Source organism: Tinamus guttatus, unplaced genomic scaffold (assembly GCF_059628265.1).
Source record: "Tinamus guttatus ecotype Peru unplaced genomic scaffold, ASM5962826v1 Tinamus_guttatus_pri_ptg000246l, whole genome shotgun sequence".
NCBI classification, from domain to species: domain Eukaryota; kingdom Metazoa; phylum Chordata; class Aves; order Tinamiformes; family Tinamidae; genus Tinamus; species Tinamus guttatus.
Genome location: NW_028288780.1, coordinates 1,794,183 through 1,816,395, shown reverse-complemented (window position 1 = coordinate 1,816,395; position 22,213 = coordinate 1,794,183). Strand labels below are relative to the sequence as shown.

General features: G+C 41.5%; 1 protein-coding gene across 3 annotated transcripts in view; it reads right to left on the bottom strand.

The window, feature by feature from the left end:
* Positions 1–16,386: 16,386 nt before the first annotated feature.
* CCSER2 (coiled-coil serine rich protein 2) overlaps positions 16,387–22,213 on the bottom strand; it is a 48,744-nt gene continuing 42,917 nt past the window's right edge. Inside the window, exons 10-11 of one of the 3 annotated variants that reach the window (XM_088526357.1) lie at positions 21,076–21,115; positions 17,140–17,360 (exon numbers count right to left, since the gene is read on the bottom strand). In XM_088526357.1, the coding sequence (XP_088382483.1) occupies positions 17,297–17,360; positions 21,076–21,115 (104 nt within the window). In that variant the 3' untranslated portion in view covers positions 17,140–17,296. Of the gene's footprint in view, positions 17,361–21,075; positions 21,116–22,213 lie in introns of all 3 variants that reach the window. The other 2 variants (XM_088526356.1, XM_010210971.2) reach the window with 2 other exon arrangements.

Sequence of the window (22,213 nt, the reverse complement as noted above, 5' to 3'; positions counted from 1 at the left end):
GAAATTATTACTTGAGGGACTCAGTGCAGCACGCCACGGAGCAACAGCCCTCTCTCAGACCCTACTGCCACTGTCTCAGCATTATTTCATTACAAGCTAACACCACACTGCTGATTATTTTGCCCAGAACAGGAGGATGGACAGGTCCTCCTCATAACATGGCACCCAACCAAGCAGCAGCTGAACGCTGCTCTCGTGCGATCCGTTACCATGCAGACCAACAGAAGCACTGTTCCCTCAGGCACCCTTCGCACCCACTGCAACCGCACTCACAGAGCCACTCCTGCACATACAGCAGGTCACATGCGTGCACACTGGGGGCTTGGGAGCAACTTGGAGGGAAGTCTGGTGCTGTGTGACCGCACTAATGCATCGAAAGAGCAGCTCGCCTGCAAATAATAGTAACAATAAAAACAAGAAATTAGAAACAATGAATGACACACTGGAAAGAAATAATTTAAATGCTATTTTCTTGCTACAATCCCTTGAGAGCATAGGTAATGCTGTCACTTTTCTACCCTTCCTTCCAAGCTTGTATGATAAAACATAGTGGTTTGCAGTACGATGCTGTGTGTATAGTACCTGTAAATGCTTGCTAGTGTATGATAATTTAGAAAGAAAAAAAAAAGAAAGAAAAAAGAAAAAAAGGTCTAATGATAACTAGAAGTTCAGCTCACTTGGCACTTAAGCTATTGCTAAAGATATGAGCAGTAACAGACTTTATATAGACCTAATACACAGTAGATTCAATACCCAGCTAGTTTTTCTAATGTTCCAACTATTTTTTCCTCATTTCAGCATCCTGTCACTTCAAAAAACTTCTCCCTTTGACGGTCCCAAATCTCTGCTAAGGCTCTGCCCTTCAAGGCCTGCTCAGATTTGTTGCCATCTTCTGAATTCATTCCAATTGGTTCACTACCATCTAATCTAGGGGAAGTAGGACTTCAGCTCTGCCTCGGGTGCATTTCTCTGAGAGCGGGCACACTTCACACTGCTGGTGGAATGGAGAGAAACACAGTGCCACCACTGGCAGCATCCAGAACACGCAAAGAAGGAACTGCAGCACTGATTCTGCAACCCCTTATCTCCACTCATCTAAAACGAGCCTCTCCTCCAGAAACAACTGTCTCCTCCTTACACCTGATTCAGAAGCTCCCGTACAACGTTCCAAGCTGACACCTTGGCAACAAGCTCCATATACATAAAGCCCAGAGGGCAGTCAATAATTTCATATTCTGTGCAGAGTTTAAACGGTAGGAGACAAGCAAAGGCCACATACTGAATTTTCAGTAGTAAAGTAATACGGAATTTTGTTCAATATCACCACATCACAGAGATAGAAGATCATGTAACAGACTACACAGACACCTATCTGCGACAGTTTCCTAAACACAGGAGCATTTTGAATTGGAGCTTCAACAATAGAAGGAGAAGTAACAGGGTTTATTTTAACCATTACCTTAGTGGGCTTTTCTCGTTTGCAAGGAAATAAATAAATACAGAGATATGTATTTATTGTGCATGTATTTATGAAATTACATATGCTTATTTATATCAAGATTCCCTCCCTTTCATGTATGCACAGGCTATTACATCTCTAGAGCAGCAGCCTCAAATATACACAGGTGAACAAATGCTATATATAGGATTGTTCAACACATTTAATGTGTGTCCAATAAAGCTGCAAAGCCTCACTGGCCATTTACAGGATCATGGAAAACCTCGACCTACAGAAGCTGTAAAAGGAAATGCTACCTGCTTCCCTGGGTAAACCTTTGCTGTCAGAGATCAAACTGACAGGAACCAGTTGACTTCCCTCCCCTGTCACCATTAATTTCAACTTTTAATTAATACATGCACAGGAAGAATGAAAACAGCTTAGCTGCTCCTCAAAGATTTAATTGCTTAGCTCACTGCAGCAGTGCTACTGCTTGCACCAAAGTACTGGGGGCTGCTGGCTCTTGCTAAACTCTGTTCATTAACACAACCTGTCTCCAATAGAGCATCCTCCTGCTGTGTCTGACCCAGGAAAGTAGGGATTGGGAGAACAGGGACAAGGAGCTCCCACCTGCCTCCTCCTTTCCCCAGCAGGAGGTAGACACAGCTGGTCACCCACACAACCAGGATGCTGACAGGCAAGGGAAGTCTTTGAAACCTTCTCAATGGACAAGGCTCATGTTGATTCTCCCTCAATGCCACTTCTCAGGTTCTCTCCTTGTAACTCCTCCGAAGAGTGGGGACAATTTTCTAAAGATATTCAAAGTCTTAAAATCTCTAAGCTCTGAAAAAAAAAAAGATGAGTTTGGCCGGGATTATTTTCAGATTCTTTATGCCAAGCTTGGCTCTCAAAGCCACCAAAAACCACCTTGCTTTCAAGAAGACTGTGCAGTGCCACAAGCATCTTCTTTTTCATTGCTTCCAAGGATTCCTGCCTGGGATCCCAGTGTCTCTCAAAAATCTGCTGGTCTCCAGCTCTGCCCAACCGGCTCTCTCTCTTCAGCCACCACTTCCAGAGGTCTCTCCCGGCCCACTGAGCAGCCCTTGCAAGTAGGCAGTTGGGGGGCCCTCTTATTGCCTACCCACATCTCAGAGGGTACAGTGCCTGACACAAATGCTATCAACCATGAACAAGCAAAGCGTGCCTACTTAACCATACCAATAATATAATTTAAGGCCAGGATTAGGTTTTGGATCCCCATGCACAAAACTGGGACCAGCAGAGAAAAAAAAAAAGGAGCAGGCTATTTAGGGGTATATTAGGACAGATTAAATAAATAAATAAATACAAAAGTATAAGGACACAGAAAAGGAGGGCAGCACCCAGTAAGTCAAGTCTCCACCTAACCTCCTTTAGCACAGTTATCAGCATTCCTATTCAGGTATGTGCATTTGAATCGAAAGAAGTTTCATCAGGCCGAGCCACCCTCTCTACTCAAAATACAGCCTATAAAGCTGCTGAATAGTGGAAGACAGGGACAGGCTCGGTCCACGTCAAAAAAAGCTACACAGCTCAGACCAGAAACAGCATCAGCCATTTCATTTTCCTCTTTACAACATGCTCTTGCACACCCTGCATACTCTAAGACCAGCCAGCAGTAAAATCCTCCCTGACAAAAGGCAGGGAATAATACAGATTGAAAAAGCGAGTCAGTTCTGCTCAGCCGCTCTGAACAGTGCATGAAGACCAATCTGGAGTCATGCTGGGGAAAACACTGCTTTGGAAGTGTTCAAAATGAGCTCTAGGTGGGAGCTTTACAGGTCTCAAATCCCAACATGACAAGCAGCATGCACAGAAGCTACTACAGACTACCAGAAGTCTTTGCAGCAGGGGAACTCCAGTAAACACTTAACCAGCTTGAATTTACAATATAATCCTTCCAAAAGAAGAGATCAGCCCCTGTTTTTTCTTTAAAGCCACGCTCACCCCTGAGCACGGCTTTTGGAAAAGACAGACGGGAATTTAAGACAGGCATCAACTTAAAACCCCAGCTAATGTTTTACTTGCTATTTTCTATTTTATCTCAAAACCTTAATGTTCTGTGTATAAGAGAAAAATAATCAGCAACAAAGACTGCCAAGAAAATAATTCAGGGCTGTGATTAGAGATCTAAGGGAGGTGCTTCCAGCCCCTGTCAACCCACAGTTGAATAGAATCTAAAAAGTCAAGAAATACGCACCTGTCTCCTAAATACTTAAACAAGAAGCAAAGGACAATGATGGGACAAAATTTGAAACAACGATCATTTTCAAGTGGCCATTTCCCATGTGCAAATGCTCCCACTAAGGCAGGAGGAGAGAGAAGGTTTCCTATGTCACCATTCTTGCTATCCTGTTGACCAAGATCTGTTCTTTAAAGAACAAACTGAGGATCTCCCCAGAAAATACTTTATTGAAGACCTGACACAGAAGAATTCACTACAGCTATGACTTTCAACTCTCAGACTATTCACTTAGGGGGAATCTGTGGGCTACTAAGCATTCTGAATAAGTTTTGTCATTAGAAATTTGTCTTTAGTAAATGGATTTTCTTTTATTCCATCCTTTTTTCATGAGTTTTAAAGCAATTATTTTACAAGAAAAATAAACTAAAATTAACTACACTACACAACACTGGTTATAGTTTTACAAAGCAACAGACCCCTTCTCATTGATCATCTCAGCACAGTCAGCGTGTGATTCATGAAGCTGTGCCTCTAGTTGCTAAGAACAGAGATACACCTTAATTAATACTAACGAGCTCGAACTCAGGAGCTTCACATCTGTCAGACCTCACAGGAGCACCAGCTCAAACTGGAATCTCACTGGGAACTTTTACTGTCAGGTGCAGAAGCACAAAGATATTACAAAGTGGTGGTGTTTACAAAGAATGTATTAATCATCTTTGATGTCTGTCAGATTATCACCGACAGTGCCAACTTGGGTTTTAGCAGAGGATGGGGTACCACAGCTTACAAAACTACCTGAAAATGTCTGCATCCATGAGCTGAACACCCACAGACTTGGAAATAAGCTATCAAACTATGCCAAAACACAGTTTACAGTACTTGAGAAATAAAATGTACTTCTTTCTTGTGGCAGAATCTGCGGAAACAAGGAAAACAAAAGTGAAGCTTTTACATGAGCAATAACATGATGCAAATGCATTTAAACAAGAGAACAGAGTAAAAATCACTGGGAAGTCCTCACCAGGCAAGAATTATTCCACTTCCTAGTTCAGGACTCCCAGCTTCGTGTTACATTCTCCAACTCACCTATCTGCAGAAGTAAATATGACAAACTACTGGCAGCTGATACCAGCTCTTAAATTCACCTCCAGCCCCTTCCTGAGAAATACATCCCCAAAAACATCATTCTGCTAATGGCTCCAAGTCACTTGGCTCAAACGCGGTGTCCTGGAACCTAATGCTGAAAAGCATTTCCTGTTGTTGTTTTGGGGGTGTTTTTGTTTTTTTTTCGTTTCTCTTTTCAAACCATGGAGCTCCCGTTTATAAATAAGCTTTTTCACACTCCTACCGAAAGGAAGGAAAGAACTCCTTACACAACTCTTATTTCAGCAGTTTGTAAAGTCCCGATTAACTGGTTGTGAAAGAAATAACAAACATCAGCCGAAAGCTGATCAAGAGCATCAGCCTTCGCAGTAAAGGCGAAATGGTTTCCATCGGCACCTGGAGCACCGAGAGAAAAAACGAGAACTGTTTTCTTTTTAAGAATTAAGGGGCCCGTTTTGTTCCCCATTGTGTGGAGGAGAATTAACAGCCACTTGAAAGCACGGAAGAACATTCTGCCGCTTTGAAAGCCGCCCGCTTTCACTGCCAGAGCCCCGCACGCCCTCCGCACGCCCTGCTGCGCTCCTCGACACCATCGCACCGCCACAGCCTCTCCAGGAACCCGCGGTGCTACCAGCGAACCAAACTTCACCTGTTTACTCGCAGCCTTTTACACAGGGCGGAAACCTGCTTCTAATTTCAGCCTCTCCGCACCGCAGCCCCCGACCGCCGTCACCTCGCACCTCAAACGGCCGCGGGAGGGGCGCGCGCGCTGACCGTTAGGGCGGCGCCAACGGCCGCGCTCGCGCGCGGAGCCGCTAACAGCCGCGCCGATGGCCGCCCGGCCGGCAGCAAGAGGAAAGGAGGAGGAGAGGAGAAAGCTCCGCAGCGGCGAATGAGGCGCCCTGCCGCGAGCAGCCGCTCCTTGCCCAGGGAGTAGTGTCGCGACCCCTTCACGCACAAACCCCCGACCCAGGCCTGGGGGGCTTCCACACAAAATGGCCGCCTTGAACCGCCTTGCTGACGGCCATTTTGTGTGGAAGCCCCCCAGGCACTTGTAGATGGCACCGCTGCCCAAAGCCCTGGTGCTTGTGTTTGTCAAACTCCTTGTCCATCCCCTCACAAACACGGTGAACAGGGCCCCGCTGAGGAAGAGAGAGGTTCTGGGCCTGTCACCCTTACAGTAACAACCTGCAGAAGTAGGTCTCTAGGGACACATGCATTGGTAAAAGGCTGGAGACTTGAACCAGACAACATTGGTTTCCATCTTCTCATTATTTGCCAGGTATTAGGGCAGTGCTAATAAATTCCTGCTACAACATTACTTGTTCATTAGCTGAAATAAAGTGGCCCTTACTGGAAATGATTTGATTAGATTCATTACAGTAACCTTTCCACCACCAATAATAATAATAAAGGGTCCGAATTCTGTGCATAGCCATTTGTATCAGGTCTAGCGGCACTTGATTTTAGGGCTTTTTTAACATAGCTCGCTCTGATCCCTCACAGAGGCAGCTAGTTGGAAGAGAGACAAGCACCAAACGTGTGATGAGAGATCATCCACATTTTAATGAAACAGACTTTAAGGGATGCCATCTCACTTTTTTTTTTTCCTTATCAAAGCTGTAGTGTTGAGACTTAAATAAATGACTTAAAACACATTCCAGCAGCATTTGTTCTCTCTCTTCACAAAATAACACAAACCCCAAAGCTGAACATAGTTAATTAATCCCATACCTTTGATGGAACAAAAGTTGACACTGTGGCTTCATATATCCAGGAAAAGTCTCCAAGGAGGAGACTGAAGACTGAAAGTGATTTCCTTGGTTCCACCAAGTAACAGGTCAAGCCAGTGTCAATCTGCACAGTGCTGATGAAAGGCTGTGCCAAACGTAGTTACGTGATGAAGAGAGGAGCTCAGCAATGCCCATGGGTCACTATGGAAGGAGATGAAAGCAGGGAAGTTGTTACCAGTGTTCAAATAAATAAGTGTCAATGCCAAACAATCTAGGATTGACAAGGAAAGCAGTTAAAATGAGGCGGAGAACAAAAATTGAACTAAACAAATTGAATTGTCTCCAGATATCTTAAAAACAAACAAACAACAACAACAACAACAACAAAACAGAGATTGAGAAAAGGGAAAAGGAACCAGAACATCTTAACACACCGCTATATCTAGCCCTGTTTGAGCAGGGTGGCGGCAGGGGTTGCTCCACAGATGCCTTCCAACATCAACTATTCTGTGATTCTGGGAAGCTGCTGGGCTTATTCTCATGCATAAATTCACAAACAGAAGGAAGCCACAGATGCATATAGCTAGGTGGACTGTGAAGGTATAAGGCAGGCAAGAATCAATGTATTTGTATGAAAAACATTCCAGGGGGCAAACAACAAGGACAAAACCAACATGACCACGTCCACAGAGCTGCCGAATCTTGGCTCTCTCCCTCTTAACTCTCTACCTTTAGATGGGGAGATCAGGTCTGTCGTGGAACTGGAGATGTTGAAGGAGGAACAATGGCTCTCTGGAGATCAAGTCAAAAAGTGCAGTAGACAGCACTGCATATTTTCTTCCAAACACAAAAACAGCTTTACTTGGAGTATGATACAGCTAGAGAGGTTGAAAAAATAAACACTTCCACCTACCACCACCACTTTTGTTGCTGCCGTTATAGAACACATACAAAGCTGTTACCTCTCACATGCCAGCCATGTTCCACCTTGGCAGGGTGTATTCTGCATCATATACTCCCTTTGAAGCATCAAAAAGAAGAATTGCTCCCACACTCTCTGCCCTGCTGTCTATGACTCCTTTTGCAGTGATGGAAAGAAAGACAGAGAAAAACATTTCTTTACAAAGGCAAGTATATGCCCAGAAAGAGTGTTCTTGACAGGTGCTTAGCACCGTTCTGAGTTGATTCATTTTCTGGCTACCATGTAGAGTCATATTGATGGCTCAGGCACAAGTTACTAACACAATTGCTTTGTTTTGCTACTAGTCTTGAAATTACTTCAGTCTATCTGCCCTGTGTTCTGCTGCATGGAAAATATGCTTACTGTACGTGCAGTCCTCTTTTCAAAGGCTTTACTGAATCAGGCTTCTGATGTTAAAACTTTCTCATACAATTTCAGTAATGCAGCTTACTTCTGGCCTGTAACAGCTACTTTCTAGCCTCCATAGTGTCACAAAATTGGCAATTTCCTGTTCTCCATGCTGAAGTAGAATAATACATGCACCAACAGTCACTCATATATGGAACATAGGAGGAAAAAAAAAAATGTCCCAAATTCCCTCTGTTGAATTTCAGGGGAGACTATCAAGAATTTTTTTTTTTTGAATAAACACTAAAATGCAAAAGATGTATGGGAAGGTGATGAAGCTAACATGGAGTCAAAAAATCACTTGAACACTCATTGAGTTTTCAAAGAGTTGCTTTTTAGAGGTCAGTAAGACTGTTTTCCTTGTGTACCAGGTCAGGATTGCTATCAGAAGTGGCTGAGACCAAGCTTTCCCTTAGCTACAAATCAATGAAATATGTGAGTCAAAATGAAAAGCTCTAGGTTTAACAAATCAGTCTAATTTAATTCTCTGGAAGATTGCTTGCTTATATCTATCCTAAGTTAGGGCTGTAACATGTAATTTATATTTTTTTCTAATCTTAATTCATTCCAAAACTTGTAGAAATATTATCTTTAGATAAAACAAGGTTATCACAAGAGGTCTCATGTTGTGTAAAAATAAAATCCTCTTATTTCAGGACTGTCCTCAAATGTAACTCCTGCACATTAAAATATTCCCACAGCATTTCTGTGCGTGCTCAGCAGTAAGCAAATTAAAAGAAAATTCACAAATATGTTGATATGCCCAAGCTTTCTTTGCAAAATGGAAGGCTTACTGCAGTGGGGCTGCCCACTGCAAACACCTCTACAGACAGAAGTGCAAACCCTTACAAATCCGCAGGCGATTCAGACTGCAGGGAAATCACAAACGCTGGTATGAGAATGCATACCCATTTCTGAAGGCCTGATGAGGAAGAGTATCCTAAGGAATACAAAAATTGAGGAACATTAAAGGAGTAGTTAAAAAAAGTGTAGAAAGGGTACACTGAAGAAATCGGGTCTATTAAAGCACACCAACAAAATGAGGACTTGGTAGGTGTAGTCATGTCTGATTATTCTGTCTACACTGTATGCAGGTGTTATCCCTTGAAGTTGTATGTGCAGTTAGATGGGAAAGAAAACATCTCAACACACGTACCTCCTCCTCGAGTCATTTCCCAAAAGTGACCAGCAGAGGCAGTTGCTGTAGCGGGACCAGGAGGAGCCTTTCCCAGGCGGGAGGGCCTCCTCTGCGCAGGGCTGTGCGTGCGCGCTGAGCGAGGCTCCCCGCCAGGCCGTGGCTTGCGCACACGCTCGCACGTTTATCGTTATCACCGCGTCCCCCGCGGATCCGCAGCCTCCGCAGGCGGGGAGCTGCGCGCAGGCACCGCCGGCCCCGCGCGCACCGCGTGTTCCCGCTCCTGCTGGGCGGCGGCTGCGGTTACCGAGGTTTGTCGGCCTTCCTCTGCCCCTCCGAAGAAGATGATGGCTTATTTCAGCAGAGCAGTGCTGCTCCTGATCACTGTAAAAAACCTTGTACATGTATATAATGTATATGTTATATGTATGTATATAACCGATTTATATGTGTGTAAGCAGTGCTCGATGTGGTGCGCGCGCCCATCCCCGCCCCGCCTGCCGGGGCGGCCGGTCCTTGCCCCGCACTGCCCCCTGCTGCGCGCCGGGAGCGCCACGTTCCGCTCGGGCGCGGGGGGGACGCGCAGCTCCTGCTCCACGGCGCTTCCCGGGCGCTTGGTCCAGCTCACGGTTAGCGCCCGCTTCTCATGCCTACACTAGTTCATACCTAAACCGCTTGCCCTCCAGGGCAACACTTTGGAAAACACCGCATAGATGCATAGGTGAGGCTGCAGTGGAAAACATTTAATGCTAAAGTGTGAAATAGCATCTATTACCGCCTTTCTCCTTCAAAAGACAAGACAACATTACATAACTCCAAAGATAACCAGATGAGAAAATTAACACTATCAAAGCCTAAAAATGATTAAGTGCCATTGAAAAGGTATTTTAAAGCCAATACATCTTTGCATGTTAAAATGCAAAATACAAATACACCAAAACACAAATACAACCATTCTGCTTGTCCCAGAAATGCCACAAACAGAGCTGCAAACAGCGACTGATGCAGTGGCCGCACACAGACCTTAGCCAATTCTTTTGAAGCAAGCAGTGGAACACTAGTGCAAGGCACACAGGAGTGTCATTAACAAGGAGCTTGCGTAGCATGAAGCTTCCCTGCATGGTAAAACTAAACCTGCAACTGTTGATGAGCCTCGGGGTTCAGCATCGTGGACACATTAGAAACACGAGTTCAGATCCCGACAGGATCAGCTCAGCTTGACAGCTCTCTGCTGCGTGTCTTGCAGTAGGAGCTGCTTTGCTACTATTATTTTATCAAATACCTCACATGAAGGACTCTCACCTGTCATTGGGGGCTTGTAGTTTGCTACTGTAGTACAAAAAGTAACGCAGCAACCCACAGAAATTACAGAGCAAAGGTTATGTATAAACCAAGACTTAGCTTCCAGAGTTACCTTGGGATGCGCATGCTCAGGATAACTTCCTTACAGCACAGTGGACAAATTCCCTGAAGCCTCTTGTTTACCTTGCTCTGGAAACTGCTTTCTCTCATTTGTAAGGGAGCCCCTGCGATTAACTGCTGGGGACTCCAGTAGGAGAGAAATTCGGCATTTCTGGTACAGATAAAATAGTTCAGGGCAATCTGTGAAATCCACCCTGCAAGGAATTAAAGATTCTTTTTTTCCTCCAGAAACTTTTGAGCCTCATCTGTATAGTTCTGTCTTTTGAAGAATGTTCAAAAAAAATAAGGCAGGATTCATTCCTTAGTGAATTTTCATTATTCTGTTAGCACAGAGTCTTCCAAGTCCTGACTTTGCTAAGAAATACTATTATGCCCATTTCCTATATGAGGGCACAAATTAAAAGTAGGATTGCATAATTAGTATGGAGAATTGCAGGTCATGCACTTTGTCAGACTGAGTAGCAGTTAAAATAAAGAGTTGGAGTTACTTACCCTAGGAGTCACTCAGCTTCCACGTTACTAAGGCACAGAAGTTTTACCAGGTTGTTAGTGACTCATAATATTCGAACACTTATAGGCTTTTATCACCTTACACTTGTGATATAACTAAATTAATGGAGTTTACCACCACCTAATGACTTACCAGTGTGTACAGCTTTATACTGTTGATAAGACAAGAAGGGAAATCCACAGAGGATGATTTTCTGAGGACTTTCTAGCTGCAGTAACCAAGATAATGATGAACCAGGTGTCTTCAGATTAATATCTATTATATTTGATCGAGAGGTACCCAGAGAACCACATTCCAGCAGGATACATAGCTCCACTGAATTAATTCCTCTGGACTTCTACCGGAGGAAACACATCTCCACAACTGTTTTCAAACACCTACCGATTTGGGGTATTGCTGAAGCTTGTGTTCTAGTAAGCTTTAAAACCCAACATCCATCATGAAATTTAAATTATTTCAGCAATCTAGAGTGATTTTCAGAGGTTGTGATAGAGGGAAACATTTTACTCAGACTGTTTTAAAGTTTCCAGACTTTATCTACCTTGGAGTGTCCAAGGTCAACATCCACAGGCAGATTTCCTGGTCTGTTATGCAACAGACCATTCCTTTACCAGGAAAGGTATTGAGGGAGTTAATTCTGGCTTCTGAAAGGAGGTGAGCATCAGAATTGCACACCATCTAACACCTGCTCCTTGCAGTAACACTGTGCCCATGGTACAGCAGGTCTCTTCCAAGCCAGCAGCGCACAGAGCTCCCGGCCCAAGCACATCACCGCTGCGAGAGGGGATAGGAGACGAGACAAGGAGGACGACTTGAGAACTGCAACTAGGCTGCTGCTGCACCAGCAGCTTAACATCTGCTCATGAGTCTGTTAAGGCTTTTTAGACTCCTGTGGGGAAATAATTTGATCAAAGTTGTCTCTCACAATAGTAATTTTAGTTAATTGCATAAGGAAACTCTATGAAATACCCTTCTTTTCTCTCCAATTGTGCATTAGGAGGTAAACCCTATCAGTCCAGTCCCTTGTTCACCTAGAAACAACAGCACAACCTGTTTTTTCAATCTCTCTGTTCTTCTTTAGAATGTTTGTATGCTAAAAGTCATTGAGAAAACAAGCAGACAAGTCTGCTGGACAAAGAGATAATTCCATGGGAAAACATAATTTAAGTATAAGCATAGTGTGCCCCTCCCAAATGATTTCCTCCTCAACAGTCCTGTAGTTATACACAGTCAATAGAAGAAAGCAAAAATAAGATAAATGGTCTGGAGAAGTAGATACTTATTAGAATTGTTACTTTTATTCACTAGAGCAACATTCAAGAAATTTTCTTTACATACAGTTTTTCAAATCAACTTTACAAGCAAATTCCAATATACAGTATTTACTCTGGCCTGGTTTAAAAAAATAATAAAGGAAAAAAAAACAACAATGCAGATAACTAAGGGTACTTTCTGTTTGTTTTTAAGCTAGTACTGAATTTAAGACTTCACTGACACTGGAATTATATTGTTTTAATGTGGTGCTTTTACAGTTAAGTAGGCAGTGAGCAGCTTGACCACAACAGTGATTGAACTTCCTTGATAGCACGGTTGTAAGGTTACTATAAAACTGAGACCTACCACCAGGGTCACGTATTAAATCCACTCTGCTCAGAAAAAGCCCCTCTATACACGAAAGGAGAGCTGTGGAAGCCCAGTTAAAGAGTATGGCCAATAAAAAGAGTCCACCTAAGAGTGTGCTGTGCAAAAACTAGAGTTTGTCCCACCCTGCCCTCCCAAACATGCAGCCTTGCAGAGTGCGGACACTGCAGAAGGCGCCTGTGGCTGTGACATGCAAACAAAGTCAATCACACGAATGGTATTCAGTTTTCTAGCATCATTACAACAAACCAGCATTTAGATCAAGGATGAAATTAATTTTACTGACCTATGATGCAGTCTAGTTACTATGTCTAATCTCACTGCTAGGACATTTAAAATTCAAGAACTCACTTTTTTGAACTAGACAGAAAACTCAGTGCAGTTTTTCATTTTTCAGGGCCTTAATAATTATTTCAAGAAAGTCTAGGAGTTATTATTGCACTTTTCTTTAACAAAAAATTAAAAAGAAACATATGCAAGGAACATTATTCTTTAAGGACTATGTCATGAAATTTCTGCCATTGGCTTTGACTGGACCTGTGAACTGCCAGTTTGGGGGAAGGGAAAGGTAATCTGGCTGCATCATCAGTGCTAAAATTCCACTCTTCAATTAAAGTCATTGCACAACAAAAACTCAGTACACTATATGATTTTTAAACATGCTAGAGTGTATATTAATTTTGTGAAAGTGATGTAAAGGTATCTTGGAAACAGCAATACTAGCAGGGAAGTTAGTTTCAAACAAAAGCCACACACACAACAGGAGGCATCTAGATTATTTAGGCACAAGTCCAAGCAATAAAGCTCATTTAAAGTGCAATTCTGTTTTTCTTCTTTTGTGTTTATTCACTTGTTAAAATACATAATTGCCTCTGTACACACATACTGAACAGTAGTTTAATACTTTTGTGAATATTGCACAAAAGAATGAGACATCAAAAGCATAAAAAATCTGCAATAAACCATTTTTAGAAACCTAAAAAACCTGAAGATATCAAATCCTTTAATTTATGCATTTAGGATAATCTGCACCGGTCCTGATGGTTCATCTGCACCTCAAACAAGGTAGACGCGTTACCCGGAGATACTCACTCACTCCCACTGGACACTCTTCACAGCGCCCCCTCATCCCTCTCCCCATCCTCCTTCACTGAAGGGAGGCTTCAGTTCTCCCTTCACGGCTTCTCTTCTCTCATCTGCTGACGGGCTTTACTCAGACCCTGGACGTACTGTACGTGCAAGAGAACCTTCCCTGGCAGAGCGGAAGAGCCAAGGCCAGCGCAGCGCCCGGGGCCGAGCGCTCAACGCAGCCGCTCGCCCGGCCGCCTTCCACTCGGCTTCTCCGTAAGCGCTCCCAGTAAAACAGGGACAACACACGGAATATTCACACCAAGCACTTGTGCCTCTTCAACAGTATAAAACCACCCACAGAATAAATAATTTTTGTTCTTCTACTTCTGAAAAAAAAAAAAAAAGGTCTTTTTCTATTCTATGAAAACCCTTGATAGACTCTCTGCTTCATTCCTGCGTTGCCAGTAAAGGTGCAGATAGGTAGATATCTGTACTTCTCAAGTTAAACACAAGTTTAAAATCCCTACATCAGACCAACGAAGCCTCCAGAACAAGCAGCAACAGGACTCATGGTGAAACATTGCTGTCAATAATATTATTTGAAGTGACAATGAACTTCCTGCACAAAAAATCATATGCTATTAAAAATAAAATCACCTTCCCTTCAAGGAAAGTAAACTGTAAAAAAAGAAAAAAATAAACACACTTCTATAGAAATATATATGGACCTGAAAATGAGCCAGGAATCCGATCATTCCCTCAGCAGTTTTTACACTTTTGAGAAATAGTCAGCTGCCAGGAGCTAATTTGGGGGAATATAAAAAGCCAGTTTTATTTTCTTATCAAAAGTAAATGTCTACTCTGATTCTGGACATAGGCCATCCAATTCAATGCTTTCCAAGGAAAGACATTTTCCTAGAGGATAATTCTAACAGTTATCTCAACTTATACTCATTTTGATCTTTTCAGCAGTTGCAACAATTAATGCTGCTCTCATTATTTCTTGCTTAATTCCCCTCTCCTCCTCCCTGCCCAAATTCACAGAAGTCCTGCAGCTCTTCAGAATCACACAGCCAGTTCTGAAATACACAGTATCCATCCCCTCACACCTCTTTCCTCCCCGACCTTTTAATCTTCTACCTCTATTACAGTGAAAAACAGCAAGGAATCTGAAATTTTCTTGGACATTAATTATGCATTGAGAAATATAACTCCAAAGTTTTTTTCCTTCTCTCATCCAACTAGGGTATCTAGCCCTGGTTGAAGTCCTTATATTACAACAGTTGATTATTGAGCGTATTTATGAAATGTTTATACCTATTCATTTTATTATCTGAAAGAAAAGAAACATGCCAACACCATATAGCCAAAACCTAGAACAAACTATTACATGGGGTTATGCTAATGATTTTAAAACCAAATTTAAGGAGAGGAGAAAAAAGTCCAATCCAAGAGACTATGATGGGGAAGAGGGAGAGATGGGACAGAAGGACAAGGCTCGAGCACACTTCATGGGATATTATGTTGTCAACCCACAGCATGCGTGTCATGGTCCCACAGCTGCACCATAATGGGCAAATATTTCCAGACCACTTACAGGAAGAGAGAAAAAAAAAAAAAAAAAAGCTTTCCTAGAGAGCAAAGAGGGTGGTTTTCTGTTTATTTCCCCCAAAAGCTCCTTCCCAGTTATCACGCACCACTTCAGAAATAACAAAAACAAAAACAAGAAACAACCCAAAACAAAATACACATCTCTGAAAAACTCTTAGAGTACCAGCTCTGATTAGGACATAATAGGATTGCTCAAAGCAAATAGGTGGGGTTGGTTTTTTTTTTTTTTTTTTTTTTGTAGATGTTTTCTTAAACCAAGTTTTATTACATAAAATAGTTCCACATTTTTACATATATGCCAAGACTTTGTGCAAACATTTCAAGTCAGGTACTTCAGAGTCTTTCAATAATAAATCAATAAATACAAGTAGCATAATAAAAGTTAAAAATATTAATTAAAACACATGTCGTGCAACCTCAACACAGGTGTTATGGACCCCCTATTCCCAGAGGCTCTTTACTTACCAATGCCAAGAGCCTGTTTTGGCAGGTTTTGCACAAGTATCCTTAGCACTGCGTTTCAACAGTTTACCCAATTATGTGTCTATTCAACACAGTAAAAGCATACCACAACGTCACAACAAATTAATGATGTCTATGAGATAAAGACATGTTTCACCCGGTGAAATCTGCTTACTGTCTGTGAACAGTGAAAATGGGGGGGGGGAAAAAAAGAGCAACTTCATATTACAGCAATACAAACAAAAAACCTTCCTAACCCGTCAGATTAAATAACATTAAATATGTCAGTCTTTAGATAACGATAAATACAAGGATTTTGCATAGGCCTCTGGAACACAGAGTCAAAATTATGGCCAATAAAAACATCTGCTACTAAGTCTAATTTTCCACCACTCTAACCTAACTAGCAGTCAGAACCAAAAAGTTAGACTGAATTGCAATTTCATTGTCTAATAACGCAAAATAATGGATTTCTGCCTTCCTGAAATACCTAGTGCAGCATTCTGGTATTTGTGGTCAGCACAGTTTTTGCTTAATTTTGCTTGAGTTTTTGCTTAATTAAGATGATCAGTGGGCAGTAGAACCGTTAGTGCAGACCTACAATATACCTGAACACGAAGAGCAGCTGCACAGCTGCTAACGTGAACTTCACCACGTAAGAGAATGGAATATGCAAACACTGGAGATGCTCCTTTTAATGTTCACTCGGGATTTGCAGGATGCAGATAGAGCAGCCTCGACAAAGGCATTCATGACCTGGCAGTAAATTAACGAGTGGCATCCCTCGGTGCGACACGTGCACGCGCTCTCAGTGCGTCTTTGGCTTAGGGAGGCGGGAATGCCGAGCGGAGGGCACGCTATCCCCACCATGCAAACCACTGCTCGGTACTTGCACCGTTTCCTTTCTTGGCACCGGTGCCTTTGGGATGTTCATCTTTGAACAAGGGTTTGGAGGCTCTGGAGATACCAGTGAGGATCTCTGACTGCTCGTTTGTTTAGATTTAACAAAGGACATAGTTGGGGGGCGAAGTTTAGATACTTTCTGGCTCTGTTTACCCTTTAGGTTAGTTTGACCAGATGTTGGCTCTGGCCGAGTGGGACTACTTGGTGGCAGAAGCTCAGGCTCCTTGGAAGCAGCAGAACGGTTTGCAGATCGCGCGAGCACGGCCACTGTTGGAGGCACTAAAGCAGTCGGGGGCTTTGCAATTCCTAGAGTCTTTGGCCGAGAAGCCTGGGTGCTGAGTGGGGGCCGACCTCTCACAGCTGGCTCAGTCTGCACCTCCCCAGCATCAGCTCGTGCAGCTGGCGGCCAACAGGAGCGAGGCTGGAAGCAGGAGCCTTCCTTAACACCAGCCAGCTCCCCAGGGGCTTCAGCATTTTCGTTTTTCAAATTTTCCACATGTGGTGCAGTCTCATCTTTTATGTTTAGCTGTGTACTCATTAGTGTGTTTAGTTCATTCAGACTATTTGAGAGAGATGCATTTGCAGCATTTTGATTCTTACGATTGCCATTTTCATGCTGACCATGATGTTTAGGGTATTCACTGTGGGCCTCGGTAGGTGGCATTTTTATTAGTTTTCCCTGGGCGAGGTCTGTGGAACTGGGAAGGCTGCTGGAAGGCTGTAGTACTTGAGGCTGTTAAAGAGAAAATAGTACAGCAGTATATTAGGCAAAGAAAACACAAAACCAACATTCTGAACCCAGCGTGCGTTGACTGAATGTTTGATAAGGGCTGCATATCGTTTAAAAGAGAAATCAAAAAGTTGACTCGGGCAACACAGGATGGTTCATGGGACACAAACAAATATGACTTAGGTGGAAAAAATTATACTAGCACTGAAATACACAACTCAGCATAAAGACAAAAAATGATGAGCTTAAAACAAAGAAAATGAAGGAGGCTCGGTTGATGGTTTTGCTTTATTCTGCAGCGCAGCATAACAATGACATATGAATACCAATCGATTCTTTCAAGTGCTTAATAAATAAATGCAACAGTCACCTAACTGCACCCATCTTTTATCTTCTATGCACTACCTACTCAAATTAGCTTTCCCAAACTTTTTAATGTTAAAAGTCTCCAAAGGCAGGAAAGGACCACCAGGAATTTATGGGGCATTTTCCTTGCCTTACTGAGGTCAGGATATTTGATACAAATATGCTGCAGTCAGGTTACTGACTAGTCCTAGGGAACTGCTTAGTTGAAGGGAATTTAAATGGCCTGATAAAGAAACCCTCTTTAACAGTGGTATAACAGAGCACATGGGAAGTTAAGAGATCATAATCCACACTGATAACCAATGGATACATGTAACTCAGTGAGGATTTTGCAGTTTATCAGGAGAGATTCTAGTATTAGACAAGAGAATTGCCGGTACCTCTTCTGGGTCATTTCTATTTTTTTTTCCTTTGCTCTTCCCTGTAAAAAAAGACTTGACAGATTAATGTGTACCCTAGCTTGACATAAACATTCTGGACCTCAAAGTAGTAGACGGATCTTGGAAGAATTCAGGTTTCTGTAATATATGGCAAGCCTCCAAACCTACCAATGTTTCACCTACACATTCTAGCAAATTTCAAGTTTGGATAGTTTTCAGGTTTTCCTACAAAGTTAGTCTTAAAAAAAAAAAAAAAAAAAAAAAAGACTAAAGTTCTTTGTTGAAAGAATTTGAATTTTTACCAATTAATATATTACATGTATATAGTTAACATGCTTATAAAGACTTGTTTACCAGTAAAATATAGTCAGTGAAAAGTAATTTTTTAAAGTAATTTCACTGAAATAGTCACTTCAGTCACCCTTAAACTGTTTACCACACCTAAATGAGGAAGAAAATTATCTGTTTGGTATTTTTAGCTCTTCTGCAAAGAGCAGAAGAAAACGTGGTGATACCTGTGCGTGTCAAAGCCTTGTCGCATTTCTAGTGTGAGGCAGCTTCTCAGCGCTCACTGAGGTTTCATCTTTCACCTGGCTGGATGCCTACTCGCTGAAAACTATCTCTCCTGAAGGTCTTCATCAAGAGAATATGTAATAGTGAAAAGAGAAGCAATTAAGTTCTCTTAATCTAGTTCTGGTTTACTAACATTTTTACCTACCCTTGGAATGCAGCAATCCTACCTGCAAGCAAGAGCAGCATCAAAGTTGTACCAGTGACATCAGCAAGTGACAGAGGGAAGCACAGACACATGGAGCTGTCTGAATATTGATTTGGCAAAAGGAAGGGCACAAAAAGACTTAAATGGTGCAAGGCAATGTGCACTTTAAGAGTATTGCACATTTCCTTAGTTGGCCAAACCTAACCTAGCTTTGTGAGTTCTTAGCCAAACAGTCCGACTGGAAGAAAGCACTAAATACAATAATTCAATGTATTGGCTGTTAAACACAGTTTTATATATACATATATATATATATACACACACACATATATATACACCCTCTAGGGATTTCTTCATTTTTCAGTGTTAATGTAACAGGTTACATAAGTCAATGTCCTTCCTACTAAAAGTTAGGAGCTGACAGAGAGACATTAGCCAACCTAGTTAACTGTTTTGAGAACTTGCCTGTAAACACAAAGCTGTTAAGAACAAGTGCAGAAACCCAAGCAATGCATGCCTGATGAGGACACGTACTGCAACAAATAATACCGATTTCCTAACCCTACTTAAAGGATCAAAAATAGGCATGTTTATAGCAAAGAGTTAATACATCAAATTCTAATATGCGAAAATAATATTAGTAAAATTTCCCCTCACCTACAGGGGTTTCTAAATCTCAGTCTCAAAGAATGCAGCTAAAAAATGAATCTGAGCATCAAAAATCATAAGTCAGTGTCAAATTAATCCTAGTCAGAGGATTATTAAAGTGAAAACTTCATAAATTGCAGAAGAAACTAAATTTGTTAAAAAGCTAGGCATATGAAAACTTGAGAAATAGAGCAGAGGCATCTTTTTGACTTCAAGTTTCTGACAAAAGAAGCTAAAATATTTGTATTTTTACATTTTGACATGTTTCCTTTTTTAATTTCACATTTTAAAATATCCAAATATATAATTTCCTCATATTCTTTACCTTTCATAATCTAAAATGTTAAGGTGCTTAAGATCCATAATGTGGATCATAAAATCAGAAAATAGCTACAGTCTCAGAATTATGAGAAGTACACTAAAGCTGTAGCATCACCTGTTGATAAACAGCTTTATATATAGTACTGTTCTCTATTTTTGGATTTCTACTTAGTCAGTATGTGTCCAATTATCATGGTTACAGAATTAACCTCTTCAAATTGCTACGTGCATTAACATTCAAGATGACATAGAGAGTAAAAAAAAAAAAAAAAGTTTTCAAAACACACAAGCAATGCTTCGCAAGAAAGATGCCTAACACTGCAAATTACCTTCATGCACATCTTACATCTGTGCCTTATATACAAGTTCTCCTTTGCTTAGGGAAATGCCAACCTAAGATTAGACTATTGGTCAAAAAGACACGTGGCAGAAGGACTAGTACTTGATGAGTTGATTAGTTATAAGGAGGGTGAGGGGAATAAGAAGATAAAGCAGCATTCTACCTTCCTGCAACAATTATACTTTATTCTATGGATGTCTTAATAAAACCCTCTTGTCTTTTGCATTGATTTGAATGCACGTTTGATCTTTTTGGGAGGCTGTGACTTGGTGTAGATTGACTTACTAACATTTAAACTTACATTTTTGTCCAATGCACAGAATGTTCAGGCGAACAAAAATACTTGTGCTGTGAAGTAGGACCCCAGTGTTTCTAGGACTAAGTAACCGAGGAGAATTAGCTCTCCCCAGAATGAAAGTACATTAGACAGAGGGCCTTGTGCACAGGTTCCTTCTTGCAAAGCAAATAAACAGACATTTCTGCAATGAAAAAAGTGTTGAAGATATGCAGGTATTGATGAAAGAAAAGAAAAGAAAAATTACTAAATTATAATCCCAAGAAAAATTACTAAATTATTATCCCAACCATATTAACATAAAATAATTTCTCTCTCTAAGATGTCTGTTGCATCATCCAGCTAAAAATGGCAATATATCCATGAAGATGTTTCCCATCAATGCTGAACACTTACTGAACAACTGAGATATGTAGATATAACTATTTTATAGCAATCAAGAAATTAATCCCATCATAGACTCCATGTAATGCCTCTGCTGAATCAAGTAAGGCTATTTTTTCCCTCTGATATTTTAAGGGAGGAAGTGATGCCAGGAGGGATATGAGAACTGCATGCACATCCCTACAGACATGCATCATGCACGGGGCAAAAGCAACAGCGAAAACATGTGAGAAGGAGATGGGAAGAAATCTGAAGTTGTACTGTACCACGCTTTATCACAGAAGTAATGGACTAACTCCTCAACTCCTTGCCAATGGCATAATGGGAAAGCAGAGACAAGAGAGAGACAAGGACAGTGATGTCAGAAGACCAAGACAAAACACTGAGCGATCGCCACGGCTGAACCGCAACTTTTCAGCGCTTGAATTGCAACCAGCACGTCCCCCGCGCCACTTCATCCATCTTCCAGAAACAAAGATGGCCCTGGTGCTTCAGTAACACAGTACAGGTAATATTTATGGCAAGTCCTGCATGGAATACCTTTGAACTTGAAGTCTTGGGCACATTCAAGTCTTTGTACCTGAACACCCTTTATAGCAATAAGTAGAACTTGTGTATGATTATAAATGTACACATGATAGTCAGTATAAAAATAAACTTTCTTAAAGAATAGTACTGTCTAGCTGAAAGCAAAATAACCACATCAAGGCAGACATTTTCTTCATAAATACAGTCACATGCAACTAGCACAGGCAATTATGACTATGAATTTTTGTTTGTAAACATACACTGTAAGAGTCAACTTACAGCAAGAGACTACACTTCTAATGAAATCTAATCTTCAACCACCCACATTGGGAGTATGCAATTTTTTCTTAAAAAACTTAAAAAAAAAAAAAAAAAAAAACACAACTGAGCAGTAATCTCTCAGAGCAAAAATCAATACATATTTAAAGAGAAAAGTAATGTAGCAGGACATTTCAAATGTTTGTCACCTCTTAGGTCACGGAATTTCCAAAGCGACATCCTGAACAATCTTTGACCTGCTAATGCTACTACTTTGTACACTCTACAAAGAGCCTTTGGTCAAAACTGGTCAAAGATTTATATTAATTATGGAAACATTTCATAACATTAAGGGACTCCTACTTGTTAAAAAGATGCATGAAAAAGTAAAGAAAAGCATGCATCTGATTTATAATTGGCACACATGCAGAAGCTTTCTGGCTGCTAATAAAAAGTATCACCTGCTGGAAGTTGCTTACATCACCTTTATTTGTAACTCTAAACTCTCTGCAGGAGGTGAGCAGTAAGCAGAGATAAAAAGAACAGCAATGCCCGAGCTGAGTAACAGAATTCTCAAGTGTTTCTGTGTGGAGAAGTACTTGGGACCTGGGCCCTAAA